This window comes from Pleuronectes platessa, chromosome 15 (genome assembly GCF_947347685.1).
Source record: "Pleuronectes platessa chromosome 15, fPlePla1.1, whole genome shotgun sequence".
NCBI lineage: Eukaryota > Metazoa > Chordata > Actinopteri > Pleuronectiformes > Pleuronectidae > Pleuronectes > Pleuronectes platessa.
The window spans coordinates 11,861,407-11,875,189 of NC_070640.1; the positions used below are offsets into that span (position 1 = coordinate 11,861,407).

Here is a 13,783-nt window from a genome sequence, read left to right on the forward strand (position 1 = left end):
GATGAGTGAGAAGGGAGAACAACTACGGGACAGGGGGAGGGAAGGAGGGAGGGAGGGAGGGAGGGAAGGAGGGAGGGAGGGAGGGAAGGAGGGAACAGAGAGAGCTACGGTAAGAGGGTCAGTCGGCCTATCTGGGTTTAGAAACACAACACATGCACTTCTTCAATGTTATTGATTAAATAATGTGGTTTGGGGGGAGGAGAGAGTTGAGAGAATGAATGCAGGAGGTGTTGATATGAGACAAGGGGGATACAGAGGGTGAGTGAGTGAGTGAGTGAGTGAGTGAGCGAGTGATCCAGTGAGTGATCTTAATAAGGTTAGTTGTGTGTGTGTGCAGGGTTCAGCAGTAATCTGACGAGGAATGCCTGTTCGCACGCTGTACACAAGCAGCTCTGGCATCAACACTAAAAAAATTACCATTACAGTCATCCAGACGATTTAATTTCCCTTCGGGGATGAATAAAGTAATCTAACTATCTATCTAATGGCTTTGATTAGTACCAACAGGTTTTATGGTTACATTTGTGTGTTTGTGTTGGCAAAAGTAGTATCCACTTATCATATCTGCCCCTCAGTGTACTTTGACCACTGACATGGGGTTGCCAATCCTCAACACAGTCACATGCTCACCAGCTGCATTCGTAAATTTGTTTCCCCCCGACAGAGCTTATAACTTAGAAAAAGGCAGAACCAGGAAGTGCAGAGTTGATCATGTTTCATTTGGAAAGACAGCATCGGCCCAATTCCCGTCAGTCTAATTCAGTTGTAAAGACAAGGCGATCAAACACTTGTTGACCTTTAGTATAAGGGAGGACACAAGCAGCGATCGGCGTAGATAGTAAAGCTGAAGACACTTTAGGTGTGTATGTGGAGGGGCGGGTTACAAGCTCGACACTTGTGCAACATCATAAGGAACGCATTCTTCCGACATGTGCTGCAATAGCTGCAAACCTTTAATCTTTGATCCCACAGATTTGATTTAAAGAGCAGTTAGTAGAAGCTGTCCAAGGCTGAATATTACCAACAAACTTTTTTTTAGATCCTGTGCTTCTAATGCTTTAAAATTCACTTTTGAAGGAACCCTATGCTCAGTCAAGAGAGCAGGTATAATAAGCTGATAAAGACGGAAATCGGGGGAGGTAGGTACAGGCCTTACATTTTAAAGCCGTTTTCAGACATGAGCTCTGCAAGAATCCAGAAAATTCAGTCTGGACATTTTCACATATGTGTGAATGTCTGTTACAATGTGATCAACATTCCCACTCACTCGCTGTGAATTTCCCAGACGTTCCCCTGGTGTATTCTCACATTGGCTCATTCGTATACATATATGGCAGATATTCAATAACTAAATTAATGAAATAAAGGGTGTGAATACACATCACACCGAGATACGCTGAAGCATGAATGATTAAATTCATATCTTGTGAGACTCATTAAAGGTGCAGTGTGTCGAATTCAGTGACATCTAGTGGTGAAGTGTGTCATTGAAGCATGTCAGATACCCCTCACCTCACCCTCCCCTTCCAAACATGAAGGATATAAAAGGTAAATTGGTGTTTCGTTTTATAATAATAATAGTAATAATAATAATAATAATAAACAAGTATTTAAATACAATGGGCCCATTCTAGAGTAAAAATTCCAGAAAACAACCGATCGTACAATTTAGATGATTAAACACTAGTGAAAACATATACAATTTCTCTCAATAGCTCCCTTTCACCTAAACCTTACACTCTGAACCTACAAGTGACTGCAGCTGAAGAAACTGTTTTCACTTGATCAACGTCTCTCTCTAGTGGGGGAGAGAGGAACGGCTGTTGTACACAGTCACTACATTCCTACTGATCATGTGTGTGAGGCAGCTCGCTCCTTTGCTCTGCAGGAAAACTTTTGATGTTAATAAGGTTTGGTACGATCATGATGCCGCATGTTGCTGCTGATGGTGAAACCCAGCTGTTTAATTCACATTTGGCCAGAGTGAGACAGCTGCTGAGATGATGCAGAAGGGGACTGAGCTGATCTGACATGTCGGTTTGGGTTGTCAGGAGGCAAAGCACTGCCCCAGTGGGCTTCAAGGCCAAATATACCCAGGTTAACTTTTAATTATCTGGCTTCATTATAACAGACATACCAAACGTACACAATCCCACATTCACACATCGACAGCAGAACGGCGTGAGTCACAAACTAGGAATAAACTACATTAGACAAACAGAAATAATCTAAAGTCTAAAAGCATCAGCTGCAGCTGGAGGGACATCTGGAAAAGAAAAACACAAATGAATTAATTTCAGACCATGTGGAGGCCTAATAGTTAATAGGCTTTTAATATCACTGCCCCATTATCAAAAAATGAGCAGATCTGACTATAATTATATTTTTATAATCCATTAAATTTGCTCAGATGTATTCCTATGACCATTTAAACCTCATTCTAAAAGCTGCAGTCAAAGTGGTGTAGAATATTGCTTCCATGTCACTTGAGGCATACAAATTTGAACCAGTGGACTATCGGAGGACAGTGTACTATTTTATGTATTTCTAAATACCACAATTCTACCAATATTGACATGGATCATTATTCGGCTTTGGGTCGGAATTTATCATTTGTGGCCTCAAGTAGAATAATCTTTACATTAAATAGACTTTTCACTCTAAATATAAAATGCAAATTTAAAAGCACATATCATTTTAAACCAAAACTATCAATGCATTATACAATCATTTAACAACTGAAACTATAGATAAAACATTTAAATAAATCCTTTCCTCAACAACCAAGACATTATACTACCATTATTATGACTACAGCCAATAAAAAAAAACATTTCCTTGTGCTTACACATTAAACTGGGAGAGCGAGAGAAAGACGGGACGTGAGAAGATTAAAAGGGTGTTGACAGGGGCGGGCAACTGGAATGATGAGAAGGCCATTTAACAACGAGCGAGGGAAGTTATAAAAGTGTCCTCATCGACTTTGTGAAGCATATAAGAGCGGCTGAAGACGTAGAAAGTCCTCCACATTTTCATATTCACACTGAGGGGACATCAGGCATAACACGCAGACAAGAATTAGGAAAAAGTAACACTGTCAGGTAAGAACCTCTCAGCCATTTGTATGATCTTTATATATGAATACAAATAAGGTGTCTTATATCATTAGTTTTATAGGTACTTTTTATAGTCTAGTTTTATCAATGTAGCGCATTTATGAGTCCAGAGCGTTGGCAGTGTGCTGTTAAATAAAACGTATAAAAGAGGAACAAGTTACTCGAATGATATCTTAAAGAAAACACCTGTTATTTTGATATTGAGTCTGTCTGTAGAATACAAACTGTGTCTTCGTAGAAAAACAGATGTCTGAATTAATTGAAACACTGGGGAGAATTTAATCGGTAGGACTGTGAACAAAAATCTCAATGACAAGGATTGTCACAAATCCTGTGGTTTTTAACTGCTGTTTGGTAATCTTGACATATCTTTTGTCATACTTTGAATATTTTAAATACAGAAGAAGAATGATAGCCTTTTTTATTTTTTGCAAACCTAGTCCATTGCTTAGGTTATTAAAGGAAGGCACACGATTAAGGTTGGACTCAACTTCGATAAACTGAAAGAGAAATATAGTTTATTAATTCTGAAAGATGAAAGAAAACGTATTCACTGGGAAACCATTCAACACACAACCGGACAGGGATGAAGACATAGCTTCCTTGGCGGAGGTAATGAGAATTTGACATTAAATCTCTGTGAAAGCTCTTTCTGATCATCTGTGCTTTATTAACAGGTTCATCCGCACAACAGTAAAATGAAGCTGATGTCCATACCCCATCTTTTCCATTTGCTCCTCTTCTGTGCAACGCAGACATTAGGTAACTGTTTCTGATTTGCGATTCAGGTCACCTACAATTAATCTGACTCTCATTTAAATTATTCCCAGTCCTTTTGTGTAAATTGAGTTTTTACAGCTTCACGTATTGACCCCTTAAACTTCCATCCCTGCTAAGGCGTCAGGATTCAGTCTGACTCAGTTGTGGGCAGTGAGGGTGTGATTCAGATCGAGCTGGAGGGGACTGTGTCTCTGCTCTGCCTGTCTGACGGCGACTCTGAGCCCGACGAAGGCCTGGTGTGGCTGAGGAATGGCGCCATGGTCAGGTTGATGGAAGAAAATAAAAAGAATGGCAGCCGAGTATGTGTGACACCTGCCATCCAAGAAGATAACGGCGCCACGTTCACCTGCCACCTGAGCAGCAATGCCTCCGATAGTGACTCAGTCACCCTGAACGTCACATGTGAGTCCCTCTAAATAAATGCAGAGATTACTAATTTAAATAACACATTTCTTATTGTTAAATGACTTGTTGCTGTGCAAGGGATGCCAATGCAGGGGCGGATCCAGGGGTGGGGCCAGGGGGGCACCAGCCAAAGGGGCAATCTGATTAGCCCCTGTCAGTAGTCTTTAAATAAAACAAAAAATTGTTGTCACTCAGTATTACAACAGATATTATATAAGATATACCAGCACGTGGAGCCATGCCATTAGCGGCTAAAGATGTTACAAGATACACCTTCACTTATCTTTAAAAACAAAAACTATAATCAAAAGTGTTTCTAAGACCGCACTTTATCTGTTTTGACCTTTTCCCTGTTATGTTCCCATTCAGACCCCCCGCCGATCATGGGGTCCGAGGAGCTCGTCGTGGAAGAGGAGTCAGTGCTCGTCCTGCAGTGTGACATCCTGGCCAATCCACAAGTCTCCTCCGTGGTTTGGACAGTAAATGGAAGCACAGTGGATTTATTAGCAGGCGGCTTCACGCTGACCGATGACGGCGTTACGAGCCAACTGATTGCCAACAGCGTGGACAAAAGCCTGCACGCGGCCTCGTATGGGTGCCTGGCGAATTCTCCCCTCTATGGAGAGTTCAACAAGACCTTCCAAGTCACAGTAACAGGTCCGTTCACACAGTCAATAATGATGTCATTTTACTGAAATGATGAATTCGACCAAAAGTGGGCTGATGATCTCCTGATGATTCCTCATCTGCAGACAAGGTCATGAAGTTCCCGCTGATGCCCATTATAGCGGGGGTGGTGGTGGTGTGCCTCACAGCCATTCTTGCCGTGATTTCACGATGGAGTAAAATCCGACAGGTAACAGACAAAACACATGGAGTTATGACTCAGTGATCAGCTCGTGCCTCATTACAAACTGAACCCACTGATACGTGTTATCTCTTGGCAGTGCTGCAAGTAGTGTCCAAAACAGCTGGTCTTCTCGACTTCACCAAATGAGGCCCTGAAGACGTCGCACCTCTCCACAAATACCCATCTACGTAGGCCTAGTATTTAATTTTAGATTATGTTTGACATTGTTAGAGGAAAGGTTGAACATCATAGGAAATGCACTTATATTCTTTCTTGCTGAAAGTTTGGAGACCAATGCATTAGAGCCAGCATCAAGCATAAATACTAGAATCAAAGGGAAACAGCTAGGGAGAAGAAATCCTCATTAAAACCATGTGTAGTTTTCAAACTAGAGATGTAACGTGTTGATAAGTGATGCTGTCAACTGTAATGTTTGTCATGAAATCATTGATAATGACAGTGGAATCCAGGAAATGCTCAACATTGAGCTTTGAGATGATTCTTTTGTGTTGGTTACTTGTCATACTGTGATGATCCCTGACCCTGTGATGCAGAAGGGAGCTTTTAAGACTCCATCATCTTTATCCTTATTCACATCTTTGCAATAAAAGTACTTTTGTTCCCACACCAAGCTTGAAAGCTCCCTGACAATGTGGAGACCCCACTGGGAACAGAAAAGCAGTGATTTCAGAGATTGAGGATATAATTTGACGGCAGTGAATTAAAATTGCAGAGCAACATTATTCGACACTTGGCAGGATATGTGGTGTTACTGTTGCCCTCAAGGCTTATTTTAATTGAGGGGTTTAATTTACAGATTGACATACATATTCAACACTGCTGTTTTCTGATTGCTAATGTATAATAGATGCATATATCCTGCCCAAGTGTATTGGTCATTTTTCTCCACATGCTGTGTCTGTCTGCTGTGCCTCAATCTAGCTTAACTCATATTATAATCCAAAAGAAAAGTAGTTTCTCTTTTAAAAGAATAAGAACTTTCATTGTAAAAGTAGGGGCAGGTTTCAGAGACATATCTCAAACTGTTACAAATTAACAGTTTTGTCCTATGCATGTTCATCATAGAACATACAGAGAGACAAAAACTCTGTGTGTAGTTTTCACATCTGAACTTTAGCTCCTGACTCAACAATACAATCGAGGCTCGTTAAAATCATGTTATACATTTACTCTTAATGAGACAAAAAGGACCGGGACTACCAAGTCGTGGAGGTCAAGGTCTAGGTCTTTGCATTCTTAACCAATAAAATAAAAACACATAAAACAGAGCAATTCCCATCAGGGATGAGAGCACATTTGACAGGATTGCAGATGTTAAGTCAATATGAAGTCAGGCTTATTGTCTGAGTCACAGCTTTTATTGTGAAAATAAAGAAGCTGCCAGGTAATGCCTGGAGCTGTAAATCGAACACACCTGCAGTGGGATAATACGACAAAATGAGGATATGAAGGTTTGACTAATGACTTTTTTGAACAAACTCAAACTAATGACTGTGAAGACATGGATAAAATGTCCGTCTTTATTCATCTCAATACACTGATCTTTGCTATGTGTAATTAAGCTCTGCTGTCATGCTGGGAACATTGTCAACACTGTCTAACACCAGATGTAGCGGCCCATTTTGTCATGTTAAAAGTTGTTTTCCACACACAGGGTCATCACGATATTCATGAGACAAAAACACTTTTTTTATTAAAGTACCTCAGACTAAAACAAAAAAGAGGACATAGACCAAATGTACTTGTTCTCTGAAGCGGTTCACGTGCTGGTCTACAGTGACCTCTGTTGGACACTTTACTTTAAATCCTTTCCTCTCCATGGTGATGATATTTTAGTGTAAATGTGCAGAGACATTATTAAATATGAATGTGAGTGAATGACAAAGCTTCACTGTCTGTGACAATGGACAAATAATCTTTTTTCTATGTAAATGGTGTAACATATGAGCATGACTGTCTCTTTCTTTATTTAATGATTTTATAGTGAGTGCCATGATAAGAGAGGGAGATAGAGTTGAACAATAGACAATAAAGACATGATGAAATATTAACATATTGTTGATGACATCAGTATCAATGTATCTAAATGTAATTTGGATTTGGTGATATGCAGTGGTACTTTTGGAGGAAGATTTCATATGTTTTTGTTTTAAATAAAAGGAAAGTAATATAATGAATAACAGGAAAGATTATTCAGACAATCCCACACAGTAAAATAACAATAGACATGAACCCCTTGACTTGGGGACTCTGCTGTGTTGGACCATGTGAGATTGTGTTTGCCACATTGTGTCTCCCTTATGAATTGTACACACAAATTATTTGTAACATTTCTCAGTAAGCTGAAATTCAAAAACAGAATTACTTGGCCTCGAGCCAATTTTAATCAACATGTTTCTCACGTCAAGCCAATAAAGATGAAACATAATAAACTTCCCAATGATAAGCTTTATTGCTGGACTGTAATTTTTTTTGATTTATTTTAAGACACACAAATTCATTGATACGATAAAATTGTTTGTCCAAAATAAGAACATGTAGCCTCATTACATTCTTGCAATAAATTGTGTTATTATCAAATGAGGGGGAAATGTTAGTAACATCATTGCATGCGTATACAGTACAGTAAAGTGTATCTTCCCTCAGTCAGTGAATTTAGTTAGTTTATAATCTGTAAATTAGAGAACAAAATGAGTTTAATCACATTATATAATCAGACACTTTTAAGGAACTTGTCCTCATGGTGCCTCCGAGACGTAGCGTATGACGTCACTTTGGGGGCCTTTGCGTGACGGGCGTGGTTAATGCGTGTGTGTGTGTGTGTGGTTTTGCGAACCTGTGTGTGTCCGCCGCCAAATTCAAATAGAGAAAGAAAGACAGAGCAACAGGCAGAAGAAGCAGGAGAAGAAGAAGAAGACCAGCCGAGCATCATAACTTCGAGGTGAGCTAACGACACACGACGCTGTTATTTAACCGCGTCTATTTATCTTATTTTCACTTATTCAACGTTAATCCAATTTCGCGTTATCGTCAAGGAGCTAACGTCGTTACTTCTGATCGTCGTGTTTTCTCAGGAACAAACCTCCGTTTGTTTATCGACGTTCTTTCATTTGCTGCCGTAAAACTTCGTTATCGCTTAATGTGATTTAAGTTCAGTAATACCGTTAAATCACTGCTACTCTCGGTGTTTTTCAATGGAGACGTGTTGGTTAAGTTCAAACGGGCAGAGCATGAAAACCTCATCTAACAATAAACACAGAACAATAAAGAATGAATTCAGTTTGTATTTTTCTTAATATGTAGCTGTTTCTGCTTTGCATCTACTTTTATACATGTAGTGTGACGTGTTATCACCTCGTGTTTAAACGCAGTTACTTTTATACATCACATTTAGCTTATTTTATTTCAATAGTTCCCTCAGTGATGTGCAACGCTGTGGCAAACATATCAATAACATGTCTTTGAATCGTTTTCGTTGATTCACTGTTACTTGTTATTTCGTGAACTTTCAATAGAAAAAAAATAACATCTCAATTTGTTTTAAACCCCAACCCTTTCATACAAATGCATGTTGTAGTTATTTCTTTAATTTATAATTTATAACTCATCATAATTATCACTGATGAATCTATCGTTGCATTTATGGTCAGACCATATGTTTTAAAAAAAGGGAGACCATCAGGATTGGAATGTGAGGTTTTGAAATGGTGGCTCCCAAACTAGGGGTCGCCATGCAAAGAGGAGGGGCTGTCAAATTATTTTCCTAAATCAAAACCAAATAGAAATCATATGTTTGAGCCATCATACTCCTACACACTGTTTAACTGTTTGTGATTTATTTGTGATGTTTGCCTGATGAAGGTGTACCACCGCAACCTTGTAAACAAACCACTGCAAACAGTTAACTTTGTGTCCACTCCCCTTTCTCTTACAAGTGTGCCTCTCAGTAGATGTGCAACGGATCTTTCTGTTCAGCCATAACTGTAACAAAAGCTTAAAGGGAGTTCACTTTAAGATAAAACCACACAAATTAGATTAGATCAAATGAGTCATAACATAACAGGTTCATTATAGCACCATATAATATGTTACAGCATGAGCACAAATCAATACCCCCTCTACTTTTATTATATTATTTTGGGGGGCTGAATCTCAAAAAAATATTATGGATATTTAGTTTAATGATAAACAGAGAGAAACTAAATATCTCTGAAAGTGTAATTGCTGCACATCATTCAAGTCCTCTGTTTTCAAATACACTGTCATAGACTCTATTTTTGTGCTTCAGTTCAGTCGGCATGTCGTCCTCGGTCATGGATGGAGTTGGTAGAGCCGTGGTGGGAGTGTGGCGTGCACATACAGTCCTGGATGAGTCTGACGAGGCCGAGGGCTCCCCCGATGCCCCGGACCGCTTCCGTAAGCTTCGGTCCTCGTCTTCACTCAACTCTCTGCGAATGTCTCTGCGTAAGCGGCTCCCGCTACGTACTGTCCAGGCCGGCTCCCTCCCTGAGAAGCCCACGTGTGAAACCCTGAAGGAGCTTCCAAAAACCGGCACGGTTCGCAAGCTTACCCGCAGTGCCCGGAACTCCATCACCGACGTGTACCAGGTACATGGGCTGTGTGTGTTAGGATCCACGTCAATCAATTATTTTGTCCTTAATTTTGATGTAGTGTTGATCAACCGCTGTTATCAGTCATTTGCCTCCTCCTCAATATCATCTTTCCTTTGTGTCCTATTTCCCTCCCTCTTAGAGGCTGCAGAGGACTAAGGAGTTTTCAAGGGAGGAGTGTTTGGTGTCAACCCCTGGTCAGTCCTGCATCGAAGAAGAAGCTGGTGTGTCAAATCCTCGCACTCCCAGGTGTACCCCTCGCAGGGGTGCGACCCCCAAACGCACCCCCAGGGCATCAGCCACCCCTGGGCGCACTCCAGGCTCCAAAGGGAGAAAGACCCCTGAGGCTGGTGTCCGCGGGGTGAAGACGGTAGGAGGCCGGAGGCAGCTGGTCCGAATGGCTGCGTTACGGAGTCCCTTTGCCTCCCCAAACACACAGAATCAGAGGCAGTGAGTCCTTTTATTATTTACCTGCTGCAATGTCACATGTATACATATTGTTGTAGCTTTAATTCTTAGCAGATTTTCCTGCTCTGAGCGTTTTTTTTCCTCTGCTGTAACAGAGCATTTGACCAGGACTTAGAGTCTGTGTCCAGTGGACTCCGGAGGCTCAAACGTCTGTCCAAGGCCTTTGATGACATGATTGGAAGAGACAACAGGTAAATGCATCCTCATGATGTATAGAAAGAAATGTTGTCGTTCAAAATAGCTGTGTTGGTTTCTTGTACTTCTCAGAAGTGTTGTTGTTGTTGTAGAGAATGCATGATAAGTAGTAGCAGGTCAAACACTGTTTAACTGTTTCTGCATGTGTCGCTCAGACTGTCGTGTGTTTGAGGAAGCCACTGGGCCATATCCCATCGTTCAAACATATTCTGCATAGAGGCCACCACAGGAATCCAACGGCCTCCTCGCCCTCCCACCCAAAGAATCCCACTCTGCTGTGCAGCTTGTGGGTCTTAAGGACCCCTCCCCCCGAAACACATTCTTCCCGCCTCGGTTTAAAACTGGGTCCCTGTTTCTGGTATTCGGATGAGGAGGGAGTGAGCGGGGGGGAGTCGACAGGGAGAGGGAAGGGGTGTGGGAACTGGAGCCAGATGAAATGACGAAAATGTACTGTGAGAGCTAGTGGGTAGTTTCATCACTTCCTGTGTTGACATTTAAAATGTTCAGGAATCGATAAGGAATGGGATACTCTGCTAAAGGCAGGAAGGCTCATGATCAGTGGCCTTGTCTGTTATCAGTGGGAAAAACCTGAAACCACATGCTTCCCTCTCTGTATCCACACCTTATCTCCTGGGTATTTATACACAAGTTTGTTTTCCTCCTACAACAGGCAGTTCAACTATTCCCATATTGTGGAGTAGGGAAGAAGGTAAATGCAAACATCAACACAAACGTGCGATATGGAAGCATATGTTCTGAGTCTAACTAATTTTGTGGCATGAGAGTGTTGGCTTGATGCATGAACTTCTGTTCGTATGAAACCGTTAAAACCTCTGACCCGTTGCGATGAAAAGCTTTTTATGAATAACTGGCTTTGTCCAAGTGAAGGCTGCTCTTCTCCTCTGCCAGGCTCACATTTCCTTCTTCCTCTAATACCTTTTGCTTTAGGTAACGACTCGTGTTACCTTGCCAGCTCTTAAATACTTATCTGGGTGTCTGCAAATTTTCGAAAGCCTTAGAAATAGGAAATCGTAGTAAACACCAATCAAAACCATACATAGACTTTAAAACTGATAAATGTTGCGTTGTTTTAGAAGTTTTGTATTTTAAACTATGATAATATATGACTGAGCAAGAATATTATATTTCTTATTATCTAAATATAATTTGTATTCATAGCTAAATAAAGAAAATGTATCAATATAAACCATTGTGCAAACACAATGTGTTTCACTGTTCATCACATGTTTTTCATTCACTGCTCATAGCTAAAAACTAATACACAACGTACACTTACAATCAATAATTATTATTGTTTTAACTTAATATAACAACTTTCTATACACAAAAAATCAGTTCTGGCTAAAGGTCCATGGCAGTTATATAACCAACCATAAACCAAAAGGAAAGAATAGACAGATTTAACATCGGTGAAATAATTTAATACATTTGACAGGAGGAGAGAAGTGCATAGGTGCATGATTTCATTTCACATTGGTATTAATGTCCATGAGAAATAGTCCCCTCACCCTCTCTCTGTCTCTCTCTCCCTGCAGGACCGGTCCAGGGGGGCGCAGTGGAGGAGTGCTGATCAGAAAGTTGGACCCCAGTGGTAAACTCAGCTGCTCAAACCTCAACCGTCGAGCCAGCAACCTGTCAGACAAACTGGGAGGTTGGGCCCACACAGCCGTGAACACCATTCGCAAACCCAACTGAGCTGCGTGTGTGTGTGTGTGTACGTAAAACACAGGACCTTTTGTAGCCATGTTACACTTTTTGAGATGATACTGGGAGACTGTTACATGGCCTCTTTTTATATTTAAGCTGTGTGTAGTTAGCAGCACCTTTTGTATCTACAGTATATCTATAGTATGTAATTCTTGAGTTTACATGTCTCAGGTTAGCTAGCTGTGGGTAAATAATCCTCATTGTAGCTACCAAAGAGATTTCTTTATTGTGTATGTACGTGTCATAGCTGCTACAACCAAATGTCTTTAGTTACATTTTCACTAAACTAATAATGTCATTTGTGTTCAAACTCTGCATCGAAACTGTTTTCTAGTTTCTGAAATCTACTTTTAAAGAAACGCTGCATGAGACCAAATTTGTATCTGCAGAACAAACACTAGATTCACTGACTGAGGGAAGATCCACTTTCCTGTACTTTATACATATGCAATGATGTTACTAACATTTGTTATGCCTTTTTTTATATCTCATTGGATTATACCAAATTGTGAAGTGTATTTTCTATGAAAGGGGACATTGTATATAAGCATAGACAGATTTGAATTGTATGTTTCTTTCCCTTTTATATTCTTTCCCTGAGGTAGAGTTCCACACTATTGGTGGCCTGTGGATGATTCATGCACCAACAGTATTCGTATAAATCATCTTGTAATGTGATAAGAAAGATGTAATGGCTCATTATCTGATGATGATGATGATGTTATGAAGCCACATCCAGCAGGTCAATTATGTAGAGACTGTCAAGCAAACAGCCTCAAGAGAAGCAAAACGTCTCTTCTGCCATAGAGACAGTGTTTTAATGTGAAAAATAAAATAAAATCTGTAATCTTCCATCAACATAAATGTGAATGTCCTTATTTTCTTTATTGCAACATGTGTAATCTGAACCATTTACACAATTCCTGTCAACAACATTGCTGATGAAACTCTTGGTATTTTTTTCACAAAATGATGACACAGAAGTTTTCATTCAATATTAAATCACATGAATGGAAAACATTAAATATATGATGCATTGATATCAATAAACAATAAACTCTAAAGTGCATTTAAACTGCTGCCCTAATCATTGCCGGACACATCCGTCCAGGCCCTGGGGTATAACGTTTTTGTAGGGGCTTCTAATGATTTGTTGATTGATATCAAATTAATTAAAGTAGTTGAGGCTTCAAAACACATTTCTTTTAAAGGCTACAACACCAGGGCCACAGTATGGCCGATGAAGGACCCAACAGTGGAGTAAAGTTTTGACAAATTGGCAATCAATCCAATTATTTCGGCTAAAATGAAATGTAGTCATCCTTGGACTTACATACAGTATGGTCTCACCAGATGTTACTATAGACTGTAACCAACTCAGCTTTGGCCTCAACAATCATCTAGTGATATAATATATTTATACATAATCAAACTTTCTACAAATCTGCATTCAACATGATATATAACTTCTCTTTTGATCCTTTAATTTGCAGCATTTTGTTAATTATTGGTAACGCTATAAATAGTCTGGATACCTCCATCTATGGAGCCAACCCAGGGCCAATTATTTAGAAAAAATATATTTTGAAACTGAAAGTTCAATTTTTTTT

General features: G+C 40.0%; 2 protein-coding genes across 3 annotated transcripts; both read left to right on the forward strand.

Moving 5' to 3' along the window:
• Positions 1 to 85: 85 nt before the first annotated feature.
• Positions 86 to 5,775, forward strand: tmigd1 (transmembrane and immunoglobulin domain containing 1). Of its 2 annotated transcripts, none has more exons than XM_053441522.1 (6): positions 86 to 109; positions 3,794 to 3,878; positions 4,014 to 4,298; positions 4,671 to 4,958; positions 5,054 to 5,157; positions 5,249 to 5,775. In XM_053441522.1, exons 2-6 carry the CDS (start codon positions 3,815 to 3,817, stop codon positions 5,258 to 5,260), a joined length of 753 nt encoding a protein of 250 aa, XP_053297497.1. In that variant the 5' UTR covers positions 86 to 109; positions 3,794 to 3,814; the 3' UTR covers positions 5,261 to 5,775. The 2 variants fall into 2 exon arrangements, with proteins under 2 accessions (XP_053297497.1, XP_053297496.1); XM_053441521.1 differs by lacking the exon at positions 86 to 109 and adding an exon at positions 158 to 1,139.
• A 2,215-nt stretch (positions 5,776 to 7,990) lies between these two features.
• On the forward strand, positions 7,991 to 13,022 carry LOC128457007 (uncharacterized). The gene is made up of 5 exons (XM_053441481.1): positions 7,991 to 8,113; positions 9,461 to 9,779; positions 9,925 to 10,232; positions 10,346 to 10,441; positions 12,002 to 13,022. Exons 2-5 carry the CDS (start codon positions 9,471 to 9,473, stop codon positions 12,159 to 12,161), a joined length of 873 nt encoding a protein of 290 aa, XP_053297456.1. The 5' UTR covers positions 7,991 to 8,113; positions 9,461 to 9,470; the 3' UTR covers positions 12,162 to 13,022.
• The last annotated feature ends 761 nt before the right edge of the window (positions 13,023 to 13,783 follow it).

What these genes read in the sequence shown, in the direction of transcription:
- LOC128457007 (XM_053441481.1), top strand. Translation starts at nt 9,471, where the DNA reads ATGTCGTCCTCGGTCATGGATGGAGTTGGTAGAGCCGTGGTGGGAGTG. An exon ending in CCATCACCGACGTGTACCAG is followed by an intron (nt 9,780 to 9,924) that starts GTACATGGGCTG and finishes CCTCCCTCTTAG; the next exon opens with AGGCTGCAGAGGACTAAGGA. An exon ending in AACACACAGAATCAGAGGCA is followed by an intron (nt 10,233 to 10,345) that starts GTGAGTCCTTTT and finishes CTGCTGTAACAG; the next exon opens with AGCATTTGACCAGGACTTAG.
- tmigd1 (XM_053441522.1), top strand. Translation starts at nt 3,815, where the DNA reads ATGAAGCTGATGTCCATACCCCATCTTTTCCATTTGCTCCTCTTCTGT. An exon ending in AGTCACCCTGAACGTCACAT is followed by an intron (nt 4,299 to 4,670) that starts GTGAGTCCCTCT and finishes GTTCCCATTCAG; the next exon opens with ACCCCCCGCCGATCATGGGG. An exon ending in CTTCCAAGTCACAGTAACAG is followed by an intron (nt 4,959 to 5,053) that starts GTCCGTTCACAC and finishes CCTCATCTGCAG; the next exon opens with ACAAGGTCATGAAGTTCCCG.